Source organism: Lutra lutra, chromosome 16, assembly GCF_902655055.1.
Source record: "Lutra lutra chromosome 16, mLutLut1.2, whole genome shotgun sequence".
In the NCBI taxonomy this organism is placed as follows: domain Eukaryota; kingdom Metazoa; phylum Chordata; class Mammalia; order Carnivora; family Mustelidae; genus Lutra; species Lutra lutra.
In genome coordinates, this window is record NC_062293.1 from 20,409,579 (window position 1) to 20,434,070 (window position 24,492).

The 24,492-nt window shown below is 51.3% G+C and overlaps 1 protein-coding gene across 2 annotated transcripts; it reads right to left on the reverse strand.

The window, feature by feature from the left end:
* Window positions 1-979: 979 nt before the first annotated feature.
* Window positions 980-24,492, reverse strand: ODAD4 (outer dynein arm docking complex subunit 4). 2 transcript variants are annotated; one of them, XM_047708876.1, is made up of 12 exons: window positions 24,259-24,491; window positions 21,777-21,908; window positions 21,423-21,573; window positions 20,662-20,723; window positions 20,226-20,391; window positions 18,693-18,917; window positions 18,321-18,528; window positions 12,172-12,258; window positions 10,132-10,328; window positions 6,660-6,760; window positions 3,108-3,192; window positions 980-1,707 (listed from the first exon to the last, which is right to left on the reverse strand). In XM_047708876.1, exons 1-12 carry the CDS (start codon window positions 24,370-24,372, stop codon window positions 1,145-1,147), a joined length of 2,091 nt encoding a protein of 696 aa, XP_047564832.1. In that variant the 5' UTR covers window positions 24,373-24,491; the 3' UTR covers window positions 980-1,144. The 2 variants fall into 2 exon arrangements, with proteins under 2 accessions (XP_047564832.1, XP_047564833.1); XM_047708877.1 differs by lacking the exons at window positions 3,108-3,192; window positions 6,660-6,760 and having other exon boundaries at window positions 24,259-24,492.

The window sequence follows — 24,492 nt, forward strand, 5'->3', positions numbered from 1 at the left end:
GGGGGCAGTCACCTTTCCCGGGTCACGCTCCGGGTTAGGATGAGCCCAGGGAGGCAAGGTCATGAAAGTGCAAGGTTAGATCCTGTCCTTGTTTAAAATTGTGGTATTTTATTCATCGTGGGGTTTAGCGTTGTGGATGTGTTTTTACATTACATTAGAATACTACCTGTTGCTTAGTGAGTTTCCTGGAGCCCTGTGAACCACTGCATCTGAAATGTCTCACTCGCCTCACATTAGTGGGGGTCTGGTCCTAGCTAGCCTAACTTCAGCCCTAAACCTTCGAAGGACTGGAGAGATGGAACCAGGATGGCAATAGCCGGGACAGATGAGTAATGTAGTGAAATCCTGGCTCATTTTCTGAGGCAGCTGTTCAGCTGCTACCTCCTCTGCGAAGCCACCGAAAAAGCTGGGTTGGATTTTGGAGAGCTTCCCCTGTACCAAGTGCTGTGCTGAGCACTCAGAGAAGTCTCATGCCAACCCTGGGGGCAGATACCGTTCTACGGAGGAGGAAACCAGCTTGTGGAGTCTGATTTACTTCACTGTACCATCTGGAGGTGGCGCAGGTGGAGTCCAGCTGCCACTCTTCCTAGGGACTGCTCCCTGTTCTGAGGCAGGAGCTCTCTTCCTCTGGGCTCCTCCAGCATAATGCCCATTTCAATGCCAGCATTCACTTCTTTGTGCCTGCCAGGCTTCAGCGTGTCCCATCATCACTTCTTCCATCAAGCCTCCCACAGTGCCCTGACCACAGCAGTCACTCAGCAAGATGAACCCATGGCCAGTGTCTGCACAAATGTACCTCTCCTCCCAGGACTTTCTTTTTCTTCCCCTCTTTAAGCTAGCTTGGTCCCCTTGGAGCTCACCTGTTTCTTCACCATCCTGAAATGCTTTTGCTTGGAGAGTGGTACCCTGAGCGGGGGTCCTCATTCTCTAAGGCTCTTGTGGGTGAGCAGGGAGGCAAAAAGACAGACTCAGGGTTTTGAAGAGTGAAAGATATCTATTGAAAGGGAAAACAGTAGCAGAAAGAGGCAGAGGCGACCTGTGGAGCCCAGTCCACGTGTTCTCCTATGAGAGACAAATCTCAGCTTGAAAATCCACGTCCAGTTGAATAAGATCCCCAAGGTCCCTGGTCCTGATGCCTGCTGCTTCACTCATCTTTTTCATGTTCTTCCATGTCTTCACCATTTTCTGCCTTTGTCACTCCTGCTGTTTCTCCCAGTTTGGTTTGCCCTATTTCTTCTGACTCTCTTCTGCTGTCTTCTGAAACTTGACTCTCCAGTCCTTCTGATTCCCTTCTGTTTAATTCTCCTGAGGGTTTCTGGTCCAGCTCTGGAGGCCTTCTGTAAATTTCTCTTGATTCCATTCTGCCCACTTCAGTCGGTTTCCTGTCCTCCTCTCCCTCGCTTCCTGCACCCAGGTCTCTGGACGTGCTCTTGGCAACATCTCCTGAGTCTTGCCCTGCAGCTCCCAGCCCTATTCTCCTGAAGGAGCTGGCTTCCTCTACTTCTCTCTGCCTGTTTTCTTCTTGTCCACTCGCTGCGACCCTCAGAATTTCCTGAGACAACTCATCTTCTGTCTCTTTCTCACTGTCAGCTGGCTCTCGCTCCCAGTGCTTCATCACCTTCTCGAGCTCGTCTCTCCCTCTTCTCATGCTTTCCTTCTCCTTCCCTGTAGCCGCCTCTCTCAAAGATTCCAATTCAGCTGCCTCTTCTGAAAAACAAGAGAAAGGAAGGAAGAAAAGTAAAAGTTTGTCCATCTCTGGGCCTGGGGTCATCTCAATCCCCTGGGGCCTGTGCTTCTGAGAGACAGCCAGTCACTGTTTCCTGAGCACCAGCCCTGATCCAGGCATTGAGCGGGCTGCAGAGGCAATGTTCTGCGGTTGTCATGGAATTAACAGCATCGTGTCAGTGATCTGAGTTTGTCATCAAAGGACCTGAAACTGATGACAGAGAAATCACAGCCAGTGGTCACACTGTCAGAATTTAAACCCAGGATAGTCTGCTCTCAGAGCACATTCTCTTTCCCTACAACAAGTAACACAGGTGCTGGGAAATGACAGAGGGGTTCTTTTCTCCAGCCTCCTCATTCTGCATTACCCTTTGTCCCTGGGAAGCACATTCATCATTTATTGGGAGGTTCCCTATCAAAGTATGAGCAGACTGTTAGCAGGAAGTTCAGCTGGAGAGCTATTTTATTGATCAAAAGGATCCTAGCTCCCTGTTTTTATGAGTTACAGAGAAAAGTCACAATGCCCTCCCATGAGAGTCTCCCCCATACTCTCTTCCTGGAAGCTCCTGGTCTCTAAGATGCCTGCAGGGGCCCTAGGTTCTGCAGGAAAGAGACCACCATGTGAAGACCTAGACAATGCTGCCGCCTGCTGTTCTGGGGAGGGAAGTGCCCGGCAACTGCCGAGGGCCGCAGGGCCTCCCTGGCACACAGGCTTCCCCAGGGGACCAGGGGAAGGGAGGGAGGACACTGCAGCTTCTGCCCTTTCCTTGCTGTATCTCTTTACACCTATGGCCCCTGTGGCTCCCGGAAGCAGAGGCAGATGCCTTCCCTGAGGCGATCCAGCCACCACATAGCAGGCACTGGATAATAAAGGGCTGTCATCTGGCTGCTGGGGTGCCCAGAAACCTCACACCTCATCTCCCCCTGGGCCTGGGTCAGAGATGACTTCAGCCTTGGTGCCCGGAGGGGTCACTGCCGCACTGAGGGACTGATACACCACAGCGGGGCAGGCAGAAGCTGTGTACAACTGTCTTTCTCCCTCCACCCCCCCAACCCCGTGTCTTCACCCCTGCTGCTCCCCGCTCACACGCAGGAGCCTCTTTGCTGACAACTCAAATCTCTTGGCTTTCTCCGGGGCTGTGGGCTCCTCCAGGACAGAAGCTGAACCTAAGTCTCCCCCAAATCCCACACCTTCCCAGTGCATGATGGATGAGTGCTTAACTAATATCTGATGAGTTAATTGGAGAAATTCAGGAGTGGGCACTCAGAGCAGTGGGCAAGGGCTGGACCTCCTTCTCCTGCACCAAGGAACCCAACCCCAGGACTAGAAGAGCTGCTGGGGAGCACGGACGGGGACCCTGGCGCTCCCTCCTGGTGCTCACCTCTCTCTCTCCTTTCTCTCAGTGTCTCCCTGTAGTCCGTTTTCTTCAGCTCTTCGATGATGCCCTTGTTGGCATCGTCCAGGGCCTGTGGATGGAGAGGAGCTGGTGACCCCTCTTTTTTTTTTTTTTAAAGATTTTTATTTATTTATTTGACAGAGAGAGATCACAAGCAGGCAGAGAGGCAGGCAGAGAGAGAGGAGGAAGCAGGCTCCCTGCCGAGCAGAGAGCCCGATGCGGGGCTCGATCCCAGGACCCTGAGATCATGACCCGAGCCGAAGGCAGCGGCTTAACCCACTGAGCCACCCAGGCGCCGTGGTGACCCCTCTTAACCCCTGTTGGCACCCACACCTTCCCTTTCTTCACCTGAGCCCCAACCCCAGAAGCCAGGGCTCTGCACCAGCCTCACTGCCCTCCATTTTCTCTGGGCTCCTACGCAAACTCTGGGCCCGGGGTTTAGACTTATGGAGCTGGAATTAGCCACACTAGGTGGCGGGAGATAAACACAACTGCAGGTAACTTGAATTTCAACTTCCTTGGGCTTCGGTATGTATTTCAGAGTTGCCTCTCGTCTGCTCATTTCGACCTCTTTACCAGAAGCTGCTTTCGGCTCCAGCCAATGTGGAGACAGTGAAGCCTCTAAGCAAAGCAGCAAGCCACGGAGGGGACTTGGAAACACACTGCCGGGTGCGACTGGGGTGCTGGCCTGTCTTGAGAGGGGCACCTGGGGCATCCGCAGTATTCCTGTGTCCCGGGGCTCAGGCTGTGCCTGTTGTTCCAGGCAGAGCCGTGAGAAGCTCGGGAGAAGTCAGGAACCATCCATGGAGAGACCAGGGGGACTGCTGATCTGGCCGCGAGTGCACCTTCCTGCCCGGAGCTGCCAGTACAGGAGGGTCAGGTGACAGGGACCTGGTCTCATGAGGGGTCACCAAGGCCATGGGGTCTTTTCTCTCTGCCTCTCATTTTCAAAACCCTGCCCAGCCTTCAGGGCAACCCCAGACGCCCTGCCTTGATGGGACAGCCCAGCCCTGTCTCGCCCACTAAGGCGCTCTCACCCTGCATCCCCTAGTTCCTGTAGCCCTGGCCAGGAACAAGGGGTTTTTGTTTTAACCTTCCCGCTGAGAGCAAGCTTCCTGTGGCCCAGGACCACAGCTGTCACCTTTGGGCTGGGCAGCTCAGAGCCAGCCGGTGGCCAGCAGAAATTTACTGGGTTGGACTGTGGAGCTGTTGCTCTCCGCTTGCAGGGCGATCCTGCAGAAGGGCATTAGGGGGAGAGATGGTGCGCGGGAATTGGGGGGCAGCCCCATGGTTCAGGGAAGGAGCGCTCTTCCTCCAGAGGGCGAGATGCACACTTGGGGAGCTGACACTGCCCCACACACATAGAAGGAAGAAGACAGCAGTGTGGAAGGCCTAAGTCCTGGGAAGGGTGAAAGGGGGGGCACAGACTGCCACGAGGTGGAATCTCTCAGGACCGATTTCCCCACCACGACAGGAAAGCGATCCTCACCAGGGTCCTCCACAAACCATGAGCTCACATCCTAAAGCTCTGAGTAGGTCAGGCCACGCCTCTGCCATTCCCAGCCCTCCACGTCCTGGCTGGGCCGCCGACTATCTGGGGTCCTCTGGCCCTACTCCTTTCTGCCATGGTGAGCTGGCCCTCGCATCCAGGCCCAGGGGCTCTTTTCTGCCTCCCACAGACCCCTCAGTGCCCGTGGCCTCTGGTGCCTTCAGTGCTCTTGCCCCTTCTCAGCCTGGCCAAACCCGTCTGTCCTGGTCCTTCAAAGCACAGCAGGAGGCCCAACTGGAGAATTCTCCTGTCAATTCCCAGGGTCCCTGCTCCCTTTCCTGAGTTCCCGTTGAACCTTCAGTCTGGTCCCCAAGACAATGCCCTCATGGTGCCCCCTCATTATTATGCCTGGCCTCTCTTTTAAAGATTTTTATTTATTTATTAGACACAGAGAAAGAGATCACAAGTAGGCAGAGAGGCAGGCAGAGAGAGAGAGAAGCAGGCCCCCTGCTGAGCAGAGAGCCTGATGCGAGGCTTGATCCCAGGACCTGAGATCAGGACCTGAGCCAAAGGCAGAGGCTTAACCCACTGAGCCACCCAGGCGCCCCTCATGCCTGGCCTCTCTTAATCACAGGGGCAAGCTCGCCCAGGACAAGGGCCCTGCTTCATTCACGCCAGTAGATGCTTACTGGGCTCCAGCCACGTGCTGGTGGGAAGCTCTGGCATTTCAACATGGGGCAGCGAGGGGCGGGGGGGGGGGGCAGTGGGAGGTGGGGAGGCCAGGGGACTCATGCAAACTCTGCATCTTTGAGGTCAGTGTGCTGACCCTCCTGAGGATGCACAGCTGCCTGGAGCAGCTCTGGGAGTGGCGGCCAGTCTGACGTACCTGCGGGCTTCCTCGGGCTTCTCTCCAGTCTCTGCCTCCCGACGCTTACGGTCTACACCAGCACTATGCAACAGAAATGCCTGCCACCATAAGAATTCGGGGCGCCTGGGTGACTCAGTGGGTAAACCTCTGCCTTCGCTCAGGGTCCTGAGATCGAGCCCCACATCCGGTCCTCTGCCTCAGCAGGGAGCCTGCTGCCTCCTCTCTCTCTGTCTGCCTCTCTGCCTACTTGTGATCTCTCTCTCTCTCTCTCTGTGTAAAATAAATAAAATCTTAAAAAAAAAAAAAAAAAGAATCCTCTAGATCTGCACTCTTGGGAACCCACCAGCCAGAGGCAGCTATAGAGCCCTTGAAATGTGGCTGTGTGACTGAGAAACTGAACTTTAAATTTTATTTACTCTTAATTCATTGGCATCTAAATAGCGGTATGTGGCAGGCTGCCTTGCTGAGCAGCATGGGGCCTCCTCCCTAGGCCTGTGAGGGAGGTGGTCACGCTGTATTTCCTGTTGTCTCCGGGAGGAGGCAGCATTTTCCAAAAGGCAAGCCCTAACATCAGTTGAGGGTTCAGCCAGCATCAAACAAAAGAAAACGGCGCCTGGGTGGCTCAGTGGGTTAAAGCCTCTGTCTTCCGCTCGGGTCATGGTCTTGGGGTCTAGGGATCGAGCCCCGCATCGAGCCCCGCATCGAGCCCCGCATCGAGCCCCGCATCGAGCCCCGCATCGAGCCCCGCATCGAGCCCCGCATCGAGCCCCGCATCGAGCCCCGCGCTTAGCAGGTGGCCTGCTTCCTCCCTCTCTCTCTGCCTACGTGTGATCTCTGTATGTCAAATAAATAAATAAAATCTTTTAATAAAGTAAAATAAAAAATATAAAAAATAAAAAACAAAAGAAAAGAAAATGGAAACTATGGGAGAATATAACAGGAAATACCAGCCTACATAGTTAAGGTAAATGTGTTTTGTAAAACTTTCATTTCTATTGTTTATTTCGAGTAAAAATAGGTACATGGGGCTGCTGTACACACTGAGAGCGTCAGCGAGCATTTGAAAGGCGCTACCCCTGCGGCTGGTGGGTAATAAATCCCCGGGTTCTGGCTGACCCAGGGGCTGAGGACCCCCCAACGACCTCCCCGAAGCCAGGGCCCAGCAGGGTGGGCAGCTCACGCTGATGATGGCCTGCTGCGCCTCGTTGTTGTGGACCAGCTTCGCTCTCTCCAGGGCTTTCTCAAAGTTGCTCACAGCCGACTCGAAGTCTCTCAGCTTGACTGGAGAGCAGAGAGGAGGCAAGCACAAGGAGACTGTGACACTGTGTGTTGGACAGTGTGACCGCCCAGCCCCTCCCAGGGTCAGTTAGAAGCCCCAGGCCTCAGGCAGCATCATGGAGCTGCCCATCTCCTCCCTTTCTGGCTACCAGACCCTAGGAGCCCGAGTCTTGGCTAGCAGCCCTCTCAGAGAGGTCAGAGAGGAAAGAAGGGTCTGGGCCAGGGCCTGTGCGCACACCATGTGTCACCAGGGCAGAGGGACAATCCCATCTTCCCATCTTGCCCCAACATAGGATTGTTCCAGGAATAGAAACCCATATAAATAAATAAATAAATAAATAAATAAATAAAACATATATATAAAATATAGAAATACACACACACACACACATATTCTAAAATAGGCTCCCTGCATGTGGAGCCCAGTACCAGGGCTTGAACTCACGACCCTGAGAGCAAGCCTGAGCTAAGAAAAAGAGTCAGACGCTTAACCAACCGAGCCACCCAGGCGCCCCTGGAAACAGGTATTTTAAAAATGTTCATTCAAATTGATCTCACCTGTTGTGAAGACCAACCGAGATTGGATGGAAAAGGGCTGGCTGTGACTCACTGGCCAGCAGCTGGAGTCCAGCCCCCACACTGGTGCAATCTGAACCCCTCGAGGAAGCAGCAGCTGTCCCAGCTCCCTCCCCCAGCTGGTGAGTGCTGCAGCTGGGACCTCATTGAGGTGGTGTGACCGACTGCCCACGGTTTCTGACAGGAGGCCCCAGGCCCGAAGCTCTGCACCGAGACTGGATGGCCTCTAGGACCCAGGGGCTCCAAGCAGCTGCATTTGGTTTTTCCATCCCAGATCGGGGAAACTGAAAGCAGCAGCGACTGCCAGGCTCTCCAGGGGCCTTTGGGGCCAAGCAAGTCCTCTAGAGGAGACGGAGGAGGAGCGAGGAGGAGCGCCTGGGTGGTGCGGTCTGTTAAGCTTGGGCGCCTGGGTGACTCAGTGGGTTAAGCCTCTGCCTTCAGCCCAGGTCATGGTCTTGGGATCCTGGGATCGAGCCTTGCATCTGGTGGGGGGGGGGGGTGTCTCTGCTCAGCAGGGAGCCTGCTTCCCTCCCACCCTCCGCCTCTCTGCCTACTTGTGATCTCTGTGCCAAATAAATAAATAAAATCTTAAAAAACAAAAAAAAAAGCCAAGCGTCAGACTCGTGGTTTTAGCTCAGGTCCTGACCTCTGGGCCGTGGGATTGGAGCCCTGTTCCTGCCTCCACCCCCAGCATGGAATCTGCTAAAGTTTCTCCCCACCCTCTCTAAAATAAATAAATAAATCTCTCTCTTTTTCAGATTTATTTATCTATTTTAGAGAGAGAATGCACAGCAGGGAGGGCCGGCGGGAGAGGGAGAGAGAAACCTAAGCAGATTTCCTGCTGAGCACGGAGCCCACTTGGAGATCCATCTCACATCCCTGAGGTCAGCACCTGAACTGAAACCAAGAGTTGGAGGCCTAACTGACTGCACCACGCAGGCACCCCAGTAAATAAATCTTTTTTTTTTTTTTAAAGATTTTATTTATTTATTTGACAGAGAGAAATCACAAGTAGGCAGAGAGGCAGGCAGAGAGAGAGGAGGAAGCAGGCTCCCTGCTGAGCAGAAAGCCCGACGTGGGGCTCGAACCCAGGACCTGGGATCATGACCTGAGCCGAAGGCAGCGGCTTAACCCACTGAGCCACCCAGGCGCCCCCCAGTAAATAAATCTTAAGAAAAAAAAAAAAAAGACTAAGGACAACACTGACCCTGAGGGGTACATCGCATTTCCCCCTCAGCTTATACTATGCCCTCCTGAGAACAGAAAAGGGTTCTAGGAAAAGCTCTAGTACTCACACCTTCCCCCAGTTTCAAGCTTCCAGTGGTCCTGTCTAACTGTGATTTTAGGGAAGAATCTCTGATTTGTAACGAGGCCCATGAGGCCCTGCGGATCTGGCCCCTCCTCGTCCATCCCATCCAGACCTTCTGGCCCTCAAGGCTGACCCTGGTTTCCCTCAGCTTCTTAAATCCCCCAAACTCCTCTCCACCTTCTACATGGTGTTCCTTTGGCTGGAAAGTGCGGTCCTCGGCTTTTAGAATAGTCGGTGCCTTCTCATCCTTAAGGTTTCTGCTTCAAAGTGACTTCTCAGACATGAAGGCAGGACAAGGTCATCAAAGATTATTCCTACTATGTGCCCTGCTTGGTGCCTCAAAGGTGCCAAGAAAGTATTTGTGGTAAGAATAATGAATGATGATGCCCTTGACCACAGCCCAGGCCACATCACCTCCCCCACTGGGACTAGAGCAGGGGCCTGGGCTCTAGTCCCAGCCTCATTGCTTACTGACCTGTGACCTCCAGCCATTTCCTTTCTAACTTTGATTTATGAAATATTTCAAATATACACAAACATAGATGACATATAGTGAGGCCCTATGACTTGTCACCCGGCTTCAACAATTCAAAATACCACCAACCCTGTCTCATCTGTTCTTGCTCACCCCTGCCCCTTGCTGGGTTATTTTAACAACTTTACTGAGGAGTAATTTAGATATTATAAAATGCCCCATTTGTGAGTATACAGTTCAATGACTTTTAGTAACTTGATGGAGTTGTACAACGATCCCCACAACCCAGTTTTAGGACTTTTCCATCAAGCCCCTGACATGCTCTCTCTCTGTCAAATAAATAAGCAAAATCTTTTTTTTTTTAATTAAAGATTTTTATTTTTACTTATTTGACAGAGAGAGACACAGTGAGAGAGGGAACACAAGCTGGAGGAGTGGGAGAGGGAGAAGCAGGCTTCCCGCCAAGCAGGGAGCCCAAGGTGGGGCTTGATCCCAGGACCCTGAGATCATGACCTGAGCCAAAGGCAGAAGCTTAACAACTGAGCCACCCAGGCGCCCCAATAAATAAAATCTTAAAAAAAAAAAAAAAAAAGAATATCTGCATCACTCTGAAAACATCCCTCAGGTGACCTGGGCAGTCAGCTAAACCACGCAGTGCCTCCATTTCCCCATCTTCGAAAGGAGGACAATACTACCTTCGTCGCTGGCTCATGAGGTGATTAAGTGCAAGAATGCACACGAGAAGGGTTCCAAGGCCAGAGAAAGTGGCCCTGTTTTGATGATGATGCAATGCTGGGCTGATTTGCAGCTGAGATCCTCAGGGCAGCTTCTGGGGTGCTCCCGGCTCTCACGCTTACAGGAGTCAAAATGAAGGACTCTATCCCCCACTCTCAGGGGCCACGTTCATCTGGCCAGGGACACACTGGGATGATAAGGTGTCCCCAGCCCTGGCCTGTCCCCTCAGGCAGAGGCCTGGGAAAGGTAGCACGGAGAGTCCTCTCTCCATGCCCATACCTTGTGCCTGTGCCACCAGAACGCTGGCATTCAGCTGCCACTCAATGTCTCCTTCTTCCTCAGCACACTGCTGGGACTTCTCACCATAATGCTGGGCCTGCCAGGCCTGGTCCAGCTCCAAGTAGCAGCGGCCAATCTCGTGGAACAGCCAGGTCTTCTCCAGGGTGGTTTTTGCCAGAGGGATCTTCTCCTCCCACCTGGGAATGTGAAGAACCAGGGTCCCTTCTTTCCACTCAAACCCATGACTCGGCCACAGGAGGCTGAACAGAACTCGTTCTCCAGCTACCAGTTCTCCCACGTGGGAGCAGAGCCACTAAAGGATTAAGAGATTTTGAAATGCCCAGAGCTCCTTTGGTACATTTACAGATAGAACTGAAACAACAATTGAAAATCCTGTTTGTAAACTTGCATTTCAAATAACATAGAAATAACATTGAAGAGTATCGTTAAATATACAGAAGACAAAATCCACACAGAAAAGATGAGAATGGGGGCGCCTGGGTGGCTCAGTGGGTTAAAGCCTCTGCCTTCGGCTCGGGTCGTGATCTCAGGGTCCTGGGATCGAGTCCCGCATCGGGCTCTCTGCTCAGCTGGGAGCCCGGTTCCTTCTCGCTCTCTCTGCCTGCCTCTCTGCCTACTTGTGATCTCTGTCTGTCAAATAAATAAATAAATAAAAATCTTAAAAAAAAAAAAAAAAGATGAGAATTTTAAAAACAACAACAACAAATGAGATACCAATAAAGTTAGATGAGGATTAGACCTAGTCATCATTTCTGGGTGGTGAGATCATTTTTCTGCTGCTCTTTTCTTTTTTCCAAATCAACATATATATTTTTAAAGATTTTATTTATTTATTTGAGAGAGAGCATGAGAGGAGAGAGGTCAGTGGGAGAAGCAGACTCCCCGCCGAGCAGGGAGCCCTATGTGGGACTCAATCCCAGGACTCCAGGATCATGACCTGAGCTGAAGGTAGTCGCTTAACCAACTGAGCCACCCAGGTGCCCCTCCAAATCAATATTTTAACAATAAGCACAAATTTACTACAAAATTTTCTTTTTTAAAAGAGATTTTCTTTTTTTATTTGAGAGAAAGAGAGACAGCATGAGCCCAGAGATGGGCAGAGGGAGAAGCAGACTCCCCACTGAGCAGGAAGTCCAATGCGAGGCTCAATCCCAGGACCCAGGACCATGACCTGAGTCACCCAGGCACCCCTGCAAAACATTTTCTTATAGAAAGATACAAACAGGTGAATGAACTCTCAGACTCCTCTGTCTTTTAGCACATAGACAACAGGGGCCATTCAGGAAACCAAGTGATGTGGAACAGAAGGGTCCCGGTGGATAAGTCTAACTCAGTCCAGCTCTGGAGAGCTCAGCCTCCCTTCCTAGTGACCCCATGACCCCACAGACTCACAGAACAGCCTCAGAAGAGGTTCCTGAGGCCAGCTGATCGATCAGCTCCTGAACTTGCTCAAGGTAAGGAATACCTGGTAGTGCTTGTGAAAAATAGATTCCTGAAGGCTCTTGGCTGGGTCAGTCGGTTAAGCATCTGTCTTCAGCTCGGGTCATGATCTCAGGGTCCTGGGATGGAGTCATAGTGTTGTTGGGCTCCCTGCTCAGCGGGGAGCCTGCTTCGCCCACTCCCTCTGTCCCCCCCTCAACTCATGCTCCAGTTCTCTCTCTCTCAAATACTTAAATAAACTCTTAAACAAAGCAAAAATCAAAACAAAAACCAGGTTCCTGGGCTCCAACCCAGACCTGCAGGATCAGAATTTTAATGCAGAGATCCCCATAACTCACACACCTGTGCCCCAGGTGATTCCTCTGACTGGGGAATTGTGAGCAGATGCTGATTCAAGTCAATCACCTTAACTGATGAGCCTCAGAGTTGACAAAGGGGTTTGCCCATGGTCACCCAACAGAGCCAGGAGCCAAACTCAGGTCTTCTGTTTGCCTGTCATGCGGGTCCCAGGCTGGGAGTCTGTGGGAGGGTGGGAGGTCCTGGCCGTCAGGTGGGGAAGGGGCAGCCGAGGTCACTCACGTGTCAATGGCTTGCTGGAATTTCCCAACTCTGGCAAAAACCCTGCCAATGTTGTCAAGGGCTCTCGACTTAGCATCAGGAAGGTCACTGTGGCAAAGAAGCAGGATATGTTCTTCATTAGAAATTGGCCATCCTAGGGGCACCTGGGTGGCTCAGTCGGTTAAGCATCTGTCTTCAGCTCAGGTCATGATCCCAGGGTCCTGGGATGGAGTCCTAGGGTTGTTGGGCTCCCTGCTCAGTGGGGAGTCCTCTTTCCCCTCTCCCTCTCTCCCCCAGCCCACTTGTGTGCTCTTGCTCTCTATCAAATAAATACATTTTTTAAAAAGATTTATTTATTTACTTAGGTGGGAGGGGCAGAGGCAGAGAATATTTCAAGTAGAGTCCCCACTGAGCAAAGAACCAGAAACGGGGCTCGATCCCATAATCCATGAGATCATGACCTGAGCTGAAACCAAGAGTCAGATGCTTAACCAACAGAGCCAGCCAGGTGCCCCTCAGCTCATGTCTTGATCTCAGGGTCATGAGTTCAAGCCCCATGTTGGGCTCCATGCTAGGTGTGGAGCCTACTTAAGAAAATAAGAGAGAGGAAAAGAGGGAGAGATGGAGGAGGGAGGGAGGGAGGAAGGAAAAAAGGAAGGGAGGGAGGGAGAGAGAAAAAAAGGGAGAGAGAGAAAGGAAGGGAGGGAGGAAAAAAGAGAAAGAAAGAAAAAGAAACTGGCCATTCTAGGCACTGTGGTAACTGAAGAAAAGCAGACAGAGGCCCTGGCCTCAGGAACTCAGGAGTCCAGTCCAGTTGGAGGGATGATGCCCAGGAGGCAGGGCTGGGGCACACAAGTCCTCTCATGCCCTGTGGCATGAATGAACACCACGGGGAACCTTTCCAGAGAACAATCACTCAGCAGTTTACACACATGTCCCTTTGATGCAGCAATTTCCCCTCTAGGAATTTACCTGGAGAAGATAATGTGACAAGAACGCTTGTTACAGCAGTGTTTATAATAATAAACCTTAGAAACAACCTTAAAAAACATTTTCTTATAGAAAGATACAAACAGGTGAATGAACTCTCAGACTCCTCTGAGTGGCTTAACCCACTGAGCCACCCAAGCGCCCCAAAATGGGCATTTTTAAAAGCAGAGAGGATGTAAGTCTAGCTATTAACAGTGATTATCCAAGGGAAATGAAAGTATGAGGGAAACTACCCATTTATCCATATTGTTTGAATTGTTTACAGTATTTCTGTAACATCAGAAAAGAGATTAAGATATTTTCTTTTTTCTTAAAAGATTTTATTTATTTATTTGAGAGAGAGAGAGAGGAGAGAGCACAAGAAGGGGGAGGGGCAGAGGGAGAGAGAAAAGCAGATTCTCCACTGAGCAGTGAGCCCAATGCAATGTGGAGCTCCACCCCAGGACCCTGAGATCATGACCTGAGTGGAAGGCAGATGCTTAACCAACTGAGTCACCCAGGTGCCTATGAGATTAAGATATTTTCATTAAAAAAGGAGATAATTGCTCCCCTTACATGGGTTCTTTACCATTATTACCATATGAACATTGTTCTGTTAAAAAATTCTTCCCCAACAAATCAGAAAAATGTCCCCCAATGCACACCCAGCATCTCCTCCCACTCTCCCTCCTCTTTGTCCCTCAAGGCCCTGGCAGCCAGTGGGCTCCTATGTCCCCCATGACACTTTGCTCCCTGGACTCATCCTCCCCCAACCGTGGCCAAAGCTGCCTTTTAAAACATGCACATCTCATCAAAACATCCCTCTCCCCACAGAAGCACGCAAACAAATGTTGCTGTGCCTGATGGCAAAAATGGAACAGTCTGAGTGTCCTACAGTGATGTAGCTAAAGAAATGGCTATGCACACTGAAATTCCTTTTCTCTGGAGCCGTTTGAAGAACGAGACCCTCTCCAAGACACATTCTTCTTAAAAATCATAAAAAAATAAATTGCTTTTAAGAATCCTAGGTATGGGGGCGCCTAGGTGGCTCAGTGGGTTAAAGCTTCTGCCTTCGGCTCAGGTCATGATCTGAGGGTCCTGGGATCGAACCCCGCATCAGGCTCTCTGCTCAGCGGGGAGCCTGCTTACCCCTCTCTCTCTCTGCCTGCCTCTCTGCCTACTTGTGATCTCTGTCAAATAAATAAATAAAATCTTAAAAAAAAAAAGAAAGAATCCTAGGTATGTGCATAGGTACATAAATATGTAGGTAAATACATTGAAAAGGGGCCAGAAGGATGCGTGTCAACATGGTCGCAGGTAAATGAGCGGTGTGTGGTGGTGGAAGGTGGGGATGGGGAAGACATCCAAGGTCTGCTTGCATCGCAGTGCCCCAGAGTTCTAGACCAAGTACAACACTAACCCTAGTACTTGTGTGAAAATAGACTCCTCCTCTGTCCTCAGTCCTCCCCAGCATGGGACCCAGACTGCTACTCCCCACAGGTCCTGACCCCGCGCCCTGCATCTCTCATCCCTGCCACTTCTATCTGCCTAGGGTGCCCCTCTCCCTCCCCATCGTCCACTTGGCTGACCTGTCCTGTCTGGAACCCTGAGCTCCTAGCAGTGCTCCCACCTGCCTCTCTCCCTGGACCTATGGCCATTCTGTGCACCTGGTGCTCCCACAGCTGCTCTGATGGAGGCCCCCCCTTCTAGAATGGGGGCTCAGGTACAGCGTGATGAATGAATGAATAAGTTGTAATATATTAATTTATTCATATTATATGAGAAGAAATAACAATAGCAATGAGAAAGCATGTAATCAAATCACCTAGAGTATCTGGAGGAGAAGATGAGGGCTGGGGCCACTGGAGATGCTTCTGAGACAAGCTGGGGTTTGATCTGTGCCGTGAGGGCCAGCAGGCTTTGGAGATGGGGAGCCAATAGGGGGCATGGCTGATTAGAATGAGGGAGGGCCTGAACAAACAAGACCGGAGGCCTTGTGGGTGGTAAAAAGGGACTAATGTTGTCTGAGGAACAGCTTCGTTTATCTAGCTGCTTGGCAGGCATTAATCACCTACTGTGCAGAAGGTGCTGGGAAGAGAAAGAGATGTAAGATAGTCCCTTCCAAAATCCATAGTCTAACAGGGGAGCCATGATCCACATGGAGTGCAGAGAGGGAGCACCAAGGGTGGGGGAGACTTCTAAACCATGTGGGGGACACTTGGAATTTTCCTGAAGGGAGATACATTTACAATTGTGAAGGACGGGAAGGGGGGAGTTGATGAAGAAAGAGAAGGGAGTCCTGTTTAGGGGCTGTAGGAGCAGAGCCACAAGGTGTTGGTGGGGCGGCTCAGGATGCCCAGAGGCCTGGACAGAATTGGGTCCATTGGGGCCAGGAGAAGTCAGATCAGGAAGAGCAGCCTGAACTGAGCAGAACTGGGAGCTGGAACTTTATCCCAGTCCTACCACTGGACTGGTTCTGTACAGAAGGGCCAGCTGGGCTGCAGGAAACCCAGGTCGGAGAAATCAGGCAAGAAGTGAGAAGGGTCTGGACTGAGCTGCGGCAGGGAAACAGAAAAGCACCACGGAGACAGGAAGGAGGAGGCCCAAACAACATGGAGGCTGGCTGGGCGCGAGCATGGAGGGAGGGGTCTGGGAAGCTGTCTGGGCTCCTTCCTGGGGACTGAGTGACAAATAACAGTGCCATCCTCACAGAGAGGGAACCTTGGAGCAAGAGGTTTGGGAGGAAGATAAGGGATTCCACTTTGGACATGTTAAATGTGGGGTTCCTTTGGGACATCCAAGGTGGAAATGTCTTGGAATCAGTTGGATATGCAGGCCTGGGGCTCAGGAGGGAGGTCTGCTGAGAAGTTAAGATTATCAGTGAGTGTTAAGGGCACGGGAGATGGTTGGGCCCATGGTACTGTGCATACATATTTTATTTAATCCTCATAATCTCTATGAGTCAGTATTAATATACCTTCATTAGAGATGAGCAAACCGAGAAGACAAGCAACTTAATCAAATCCACACAGCTTCCGACTACCAAAGCCAGGAATCAAAAGTCAGCTTTGTCTCCAAAGCTGTTGCTTGTTTTCTGCCTCTGGAATGGCCAGTACCAGATACTTTTCAGCCTGGCAAAGGTCAGTGAGAAATGAACTGGGAATGAATAGCACACGGGGCTCAGGTGAGTAAGGAGAGGGTGGGGTGGTTAAGAAATACAGTTTGAGGGGTGCCTGGGTGGCTTAGTGGGTTAGAGCCTCTGCCTTCAGCTCAGGTCATGATCCCAGGGTCCTGGGATCGAGCCCCGCATCGGCCTCTCTGCTCAGCGGGGAGCCTGCTTCCCTCTCTCACTCTGCCTGCCTCTCTGCCTACTTGTGATCTCTGTCAAATAAAAAAAAAAAAAAGAAAGAAAGAAATACAGTTTGAGGGCGCCTGGGTGGCTCAGTCTATTAAGCATCTGACTCTTTTTTTTTTTTTAATTTATTTGACAGAGAGAGATCACAAGTAGATGGAGAGGCAGGCAGAGAGAGAGAGAGGGAAGCAGGACCCTGAGATCATGACCTGAGCCGAAGGCAGCGGCCTAATCCACTGAGCCACCCAGGCGCCCAGCATCTGACTCTTGATTTCAGCTCAGGCCATGATCTTGGGGTCATGAGATTGAGCCCCACATCGGGCTCTGCACTCAGCATGGAGTTTACTTGAGATCCTTTCCCCCTCCCTCTCCTTTCCTTTCTATTCCTCCCCCCAACTCATGCTCACTCTCCCTCTAATTAAGTAAGTAATTAAATCTTTTAAGAAAAAGAAATGTGGTTTGACCCAAATGGAGGAGTGATGTGGGAGGACTGCATGGAAGCGGGTTCAGATATGGCCTTGAGTGCCAGGTGAAGGCATGTGGTTTTAACCTGCAGGCAACGAGGAACCAGGGCCTGTGTGTCAGCAGGGGAAGAACTGCTGGACGAAAGGCAGGCCTCTGGAGGCGGCACGTGGGAACAGCTGGAGGCAGGGAGAGCAGAGACCTGCCCTGTGAGTGGAAATTGGATGATGGGAGGTAGGGAGAGGCTCAGACTGTGGGGCAACTGGAGACTGAGCAGGAGAAAGTCATGGAGGGCTCCAAAGGTTAGAACCAGGATGCCCAGCAAGTGATGGCACCTTTGAGGTATCCTCAAGTCTGGGGAAGAGCTGATGGTTGGTATTAGTATGGTTATGGACACCTGGCACCGTCCTGAGATCTTTACCGGACTTCTGCCTGTCCTCTCCCACCCTCTCAGGAAGGGGCGACTGTTATGCCCACTGGACAGCAGAGACCTGGCTGGGAGAGGTGAAGTGACTTGCCCAAGGTGCCACGGCTGCAGGGCACAATTCTGAAGCCCGGCTCACTCTGCCTCCAGAGCCCAGGCTCTCAGCCAGCGCCGTAGTATCTGAGGCCCTGCTTGATCTGTCCCCTGCCATCTGGTCTGGCTTCCCCTTGGCCACTCTTCCCCTGGCACTGCTCTGTGCTTTCTGGCTTTGAGCTTCCTCCTGCCTGCGTCGGGGCCCTCCCGCAGACTGAGTGCGTTCCCCAGTGCCCAGTGAAATCCTCCTGGAATGCACTTCTCCTAGCCCTGCGTCCCCTACATGTCCTCCGTGACACTGCCCACGATTACCGTCTTTAGCTATGTCACTTTCTGTTTTACATCTGCAGAGAGATGACCCTTTTATCTGGTCCCTGTGGCATTCCCGAGGCTGGCAGCAGCTGGCAGGTCTGGGATTGATGTGTGCTTGTTGAGATGATTTAAGAAAGGACCTGTCCCCTCAGAATCAAACCTCTGGGAGCTTTTTGGCATTCTAAGCCACTGCCTTCCTCTTTGTGGCAAAAAAAGCTTGGGTGCCTGGGTGGTTCAGTGGGTTAAGCCTCTGCCTTTGGCTCAGGTCATGATCTCAGGGTGCTGGGATCGAGCCCCACATCAGGCTCTCTGTTCGGCAGGGAGCCTGCTTCCCCCTGTCTTTCTCTGCCTGCCTCTCTGCCTACTCGTGACCTCTGTCTCTCTGTCAAATAAATAAATAAAATCTTGGGGAAAAAAAAAAAAAGCTGACAATCTAGGTCAGCCTCTTCACCTCAGTCCTGGGAGCTCACCCACCAGCAGCCCCGGCAAAAGGCTCGTGTGCAACCTCTGCCCTGCTCTCTGTAGGGCCCCACCGCTCGGCCTGCCCCGGGCACTCACTATTCCTTGGCGATCTCCAAGTCCTTTCTGTGGCTCTGCAGGGCTGCGACCATCTGCCCCAGCTCGATTTGGGCATTCCCTATGCAGCTGTACAAGCTTCCAACCAGCTCGTCCTTGTTGGGCACCTCCTCTTTGTTCCATTCGAGCACTTTCTTCAGTACTTTCTCCGCTTTCTGAAGGCTACCGTCAGCACTGCCGCTGGTCAGCACTGGGAAGGGAAACGGGGGACATGGAGGTGGCAGCAGTCTCCTCAGGCTGACAGGAAGACCTGCCTCCCCCCAGATCCAATCTGCTGGCCAACGGAACCTCAGGCCCCTGTGTTGCTCTCCCACCACCGGGCAAAGGTCTAGCCCTTCTGAGAACAGCACCCACACATGTCTATGTCCTCGAGGCTCTTCAGGATGTAATGGGCCGTCTGTGAGGGACGACGTTTGCGGTCCCGCAGCCATTTCTCTTGCATCAGCTTCCGGTCCCGCTCCCTAGCGTAGATGGGCTTCTGCTGCCTCCAGAAGTTACTGCGAGTGTCCAGGTAGTTGATGCCTGTCATGATGAGGTCCTCCACGGTCAGGCCATGCTTGATGGTGCCCTTGATCAGGTCTGGGGAAAATGGTGTGAGGAGGAAGTGACTAGAACCGGCGTCTGAGGGAGCCGCCTCCTCTTGCCTGGGGATTCCTATTGTGGGGTCCCCAGTGGGGAGTACTGCTCGGAGCTGGGGAAAGCAAGAGCACGTAGGTAGCAGAGTGGCTCTACGTGGACCTAGGTGAGGCCAGATTCCCTCTTTCAGGCATTCCCATGGTGTAGAACTTTGTACACAGGCCTCTTATGGCAAGATACAAGGAGCTAGTGGAAGGGGCAGCTGGCAGATAGCTGTCTGAAAGGACCACAGCCCTCGGGCCCCCTTATTTCAAGTTGTGTCCTCTGAGGAGACTGAGTATGAATGCACAACCTGGCCCCGGTTGCCAGTGCCAAGGGATTGCCCGGGTGCCAAGTGGGCCAGGGCTGGCAGGGAGCTGGAGGGTGTGCTGCCTGCCTGACCACAGAGGTTAGAGCTGGTAGCAAAATGGCAAGGCCTTTTGGGGTAATTTTCAGGCCACCCCCTTCTCCACAGAAGCTCCTCCAGAGGAAAGTGTTCAGACCGCTGATCGAGAAGTGCTTCGGGCTCCTGAGACACAGACCTGTGGGGAACCCTGCAGATAGCATCGGGAAGGCAGTTCTGGGGAAAAGGCATTTGACTCAAGGATGATCCCTGCTCAGGCTTAGGAGCTAATGGCAATACTCCCACCCTCTCATTTCATTTCAAGGCTCTGCCCTACTTCCTGTCACTGCCAGCACGGTATAGTGGAAAGAGCGTTAGACTGGAGGTTAGGAGGCCAGCCTCTGGGGTTGACTTCACCATGAACTTGCTTGTCATCTTGGACAAGTTGCTCCCCATTCAGGGTCTCTCTTTCCTTATCTATAAAAGGAGGGAGTAGACCAGATGAGATTTCGGAACATTCTAGTACTACTATCGTAGGATCCCCCTCCTAGCACATCCGAGCTGGATTCCTTTGCCCTTTCTACAAATTGAAGGCTCAGGGGATACCCCTCCAGGGACCCAGGTGACAAAGGAACCCCAATCTCTAGGGTTCCTTCCCAGGGGTACCATAGTGCTAAGGGCACTGGTTCTGAAATTGGCATCCTAGATTCAAACCCAAGAGCCATGTCACCGTTTACCAATATATAACTTTCTCGGTGAGTTACTTAATCTTTCTGCACCTGAGTTTCCTCACCTATAAACAAGAATACTAGGAAATTCTGTCCATAAACTATTGGTACATGACAGGCTCTCTCTCAGCTCATGTATTAAGCACCTGCCCGGGATTTCTTTTGCCCCAAGTTCCCTGTTGCAAACAAAGTATCTGAAACCTTCATCCAGTAGGAGCTTCTCCAGATACTCCTTGTCCACGTAGAGCTCGCCCAGGAGCTGGCGGACAATCTTCTCACTCTTGAGTGAGCCCTTCCTCTTGGACTCCCTCTTGGGGTGATGTACGAGTTGTCTCACGGGATGAGGCTTCTGCTGGGCTTTCATACTCTGGAAAGATGGAGCAATACCCAGTAGAGCCTCAACAAGGAGCACCGAGTACCTGGACATGGTCCCAGACTCTGCGATCCCAGACATTTCCTCCAGGACCTCTCTGTGGGTCAAGAACCATGGAGTGGTCTGGTCTGGGAACAGCTAGATTCCCAAGACCCCCCTGGAGCTGGGGCAGAATCCCACAGCTGCCCATGATGGAGCTGACTGCCCCCAGGTTAGAGGGCCACTTCCTTGGGAGGGATATGATATCAGAACCAAAGCCCTTACCTCAGCTTGCTTGCTTAAGAAGGATAGATCCCCTTTGTTCTCTAGCTTAACTGAAGAAGGACCTGTAAGGAAAGAGGCTGGGCTCAGGTGTGCCAGGCCCTCAAGCATGACCTATCACATATTTTTATGTAGAAATGCCTGCCTTTGGCAGGAAGTGGTAGAGGTTGTGAAAAAGCTGGCTCTGAGGTAGCCCAGCAGGTTGATGGTAGAGGATGTTTGAAATAACACTCTCCGAAGAGCTAGGCAGCCCCTCCTAGCCTAAGGCTGTGGCAGCCAGATTTCCAAACAAAGGCAGTCCCTGAGCACTGAGGGAGCTCTCCATCCCCAGCAATTTCCACACTCTGCCACCTACAGTGGCAAACTCTTGCTCTCCTCCCTCCTCCCCCTTGCCACTAAGCCAATGGGTAAGGCCAGTCCTTGGTTCGTTTGTTCGTGGTAAGAGAAGAAGCCAGGAACTAGGGAAGGCTAGGCTCAGGACCCCATTCTACCCTACAAAACCAGCCCAAAGACAGGCCTAACGTGAACAGATTTTGCATCTGGCTTAGAGGACAACCAGAAGTTGCAGAGCTGAGCATCGTGGATCAATGGCTGGTCCTCTGGGTGGACAGATTAGTTCCTAATCTTCAACAAAATCAGCAACAACCAAATCCAAGCAGGAGACTCCCTCCAGGCCTGGTGGTGGCTGCTCACTCATTGTACTTCCAAGCCCAAGGATTCCAAGAGCCTCCCAGGATAAGGGTATAGGTCCCATGGTCACTCACTTCCCACTGAGTTGTTGATGGCTTCCTGGGCTTTCTGAATTCCAACTTTGAATTCTCGGTCAGGCCGCAGCTTGTAGCCTCTATGATAGAACACCAAGGCAAACTCAAAGTCTCCCATGGTGTACAGGGTCTCAGCCTTTTGTAAAATTCCCTGAAATGAGAGGAAATCAAATTGAGGTGGCAGAAACGGCCTTATAGGACTTAAGTGTGGTGGAGCAGAGGTTCCTGGGTTAAGGATCAAGGTTGGGATACAGGGACAGGTATAGCTAGGTAAGTGACCTAGGGAGAGAAAAAGGCATCAAACCCTAGGCAGTCTGGCTGGTTCCTCAACTTCTTTTCATCAGATTGAGTCACCTTACAGAAAGTCGGGTCACCCTGGAGTGAAGCCTCAGCATCCTTCAGGGACTTCTCCAGCTCTCCCATCTTCAGGAAGCACTTGGATCGGGCAACCAGGCCATTCTTATCTCCATTCTGAAGGTGAAGAGCCTAAGAAAGGAACCACCCAGGTTGACAGGCATCAGGCAGCTCAATGTAGAAGCTTGACAGGAAAGAGCATCCCACCCCCCCTGCCAGCATTTCAAGGGGATTCCTCAGACCAGCAAACAGGTCTCTGGAACTTTCCAAACCAAAAGCAGCATGACACTGATCTTCGCTCAGTCCACTGATTGTCTGCCTGTAGCTCATCTCGAACAAGGTAAAATCACTGGCTACTGTGAAAGCCCCTGGTGGAGATGTGTGAATGTACCACTAGGTGGATATACTGAATTTCTCAAATGTCGGGGATTCCTCCAGTCCACTCAGGCAACAGAAGCTTAGGATTTTTAGTGCATACCCAATTCAACCACAAACCCCAAATGGCTGCACAACACTCAAAATACATTTTAGAGGCTAAGCATTCTGAAGGCTAACGAAATGGTTTTAGGACATCTGCAACTTGAGTCATCCATTCCCCTAACTCTCTCTTCTTACCTAGCTTGTTGTGAATGAATCATATTTCAGGAGATCAAGATGAAAATGCTAGCAAAACTGAAACTGCGATTTGGGTAGTAAAGTGGGAATGGAACACTTCTCCTGGTCCCTGTGTCCACTCTTCTGTTTGAAATCATCCCTGGAGGGGCATCGGGGTGGCTCAGTCAGTTGGGCATCTGCCTCTTGATTTTGGCTAAGGTTATGATCTCAGGGTTGAGAGATCAAGCCCCAGGTAGGGCTCTGCCTTTAGTGGAGAGTCTGCTTCTCTCCTTCTCCTGTTCTCTCGGACCCTTCCTCCACATGAGTGCACACACTCTCTCTCTCTCTCAAAATAAGTAAATAAATAAATCTTAAAAAATAAATAAATAAATAAAAGCAGTGCCTGGGTGGCTCAGTTGGTTAAGCGGCTGCCTTTGGCTCGGATCATGATCCCAAGGTCCTATCTGGCTCCCTGTTCAGTGGGGAGCCTGCTTCTCTCTTTCCTGCTCCCCCTGCTTGTGCTCTCTCTCTTTCTCTCTGTCAAATAAGTAAATAAATAAAAATTTTAAAAAAGAAAAGAAAAGAAAATCATCAATGGAGCTGTGATGTACTGTCATTCCTGAGGCATCATACTGTACCCACACCTTTCTAAGACCTTTCTACTTTTCCAGGAACAGGAAGTAGCTACTGGCTTTTGTGGAAGAAGTCTACTTCTCTCACCAAAGCTATTTTCCCTCGGGGTGTTCTTTTCTCTCTGCCTGAAGGAGGAGAATGGGTGGGGACAGGGCTCCTGAACTCAGCTGTTGACCCATCGGGCCAACCGATATGGTTTTAGGGTGTGATTGGTGATTGAAAGGGACACAAGACTCTGGGTAGCAGTGGAAAAGCTTGACTTTAGCAGGAGTCCTAGGAATGGTTAGAGGGCTATCCTACCACTCCCTCTTGATTAAGAAGTAGGCTATACATTGTAAAAGACATTGTGGTAAGAACAGGTAATTGCTTGGGGCGCCTGTGTGGCACAGTTGGTTGAGCGACCCGACTCTTGATTTCAGCCCAGGTTGTGATCTCAGGGTCTTGAGATCCAGCCCTGAGTGGGACTCCCCGCTCAGGATGGAGTCTGCTTGGGATGGACTCTCCCTCTGCCCCTCCTCCACTCCCCCTACTCAGCCCCAGTGCACACTCTATCTCTCTCTTTCTCTAAAATAAATAAATAAAATCTTTTTTTAAAAAAAGAACATCAAATAGCTTACTTGTGAGGGAGTATGTATGATGGTTAGCACCTCAGCATTGGAATCTGAGTGCCTGGGTTTGAAAACTTTCTCTTGCCAGTTCAGTGATCTCAGCCATGTGGTCAAGTTCTCTATCACTTTCCTCATCTATAAAATGGAGTAATAACAGAACCTCCCTCATAGGGTTGTCTAATATCTTGGATATTAGTGCCTAATATCCTAAAACAGCACCCAATCCCCATAGGGTGGGTTTGAGCAATTGGTACTAAGATTACATACAATAATGTTATGTACTGGCCCTCTTCTGTGAGCAGCTGTATGCTTGAGATTTCACTGCTTGTCCACGCAGCCTCCAAGCCCATTCCCCAGCCAAGGATGGGAAATTGCGGCTGCTCTGTGGGAAGAGGGCAGTCACACAACAGTCCAGTAAAAAAGTAGAAGCCACTCTTAATGCAGAGAACGGTTATTCACAGGCAGAAGTCAAGTGGGAAATGGTAGAAAATGGCGAGATAGTGACAGTAGTTGACAGTAGAGCGTCAGTCAGGAACAAATGAATAAGAGAAACAACAGGGTCCTCCGGGTACCATGGGGACCTCGGTGTTATCAGAAATCAGACGTGATGGGTAATTGGTAGGTTCAGAGCCCGACTCACAACTCACGTTGCTGAAGCTATGGGCGGCTTTAGAGAACTCTCCGCACAGATACAGACGCTCGCCCTCCGCCATATAAGAGGGAAAGGTGCTTCGCAAGCTGTCAGCTTCTGGGTCCGACATGGTGGCCGGATTCGGTGACGCTGAAGCAGAAAAAGGGAGGAAAAGAAGCCGGAGAACCTCCGTCGCCTTGTGGAAGCCTCGTCTCTTAGCAACCGGGAAGCGTAGAGTTGCTTCCGGCCC

Bases quoted from the DNA above. Each gene is read 5' to 3' on its own strand.
- ODAD4 (XM_047708876.1), bottom strand. From the start codon at position 24,372: ATGTCGGACCCAGAAGCTGACAGCTTGCGAAGCACCTTTCCCTCTTAT. The intron at 20,392-20,661 runs GTAAGGGCTTTG...CCATCTTTCCAG, and splicing joins TCTTAAGCAAGCAAGCTGAG to AGTATGAAAGCCCAGCAGAA. The intron at 3,193-6,659 runs GTGAGCTGCCCA...CTCCATCCACAG, and splicing joins CGCAGCAGGCCATCATCAGC to GCCCTGGACGATGCCAACAA.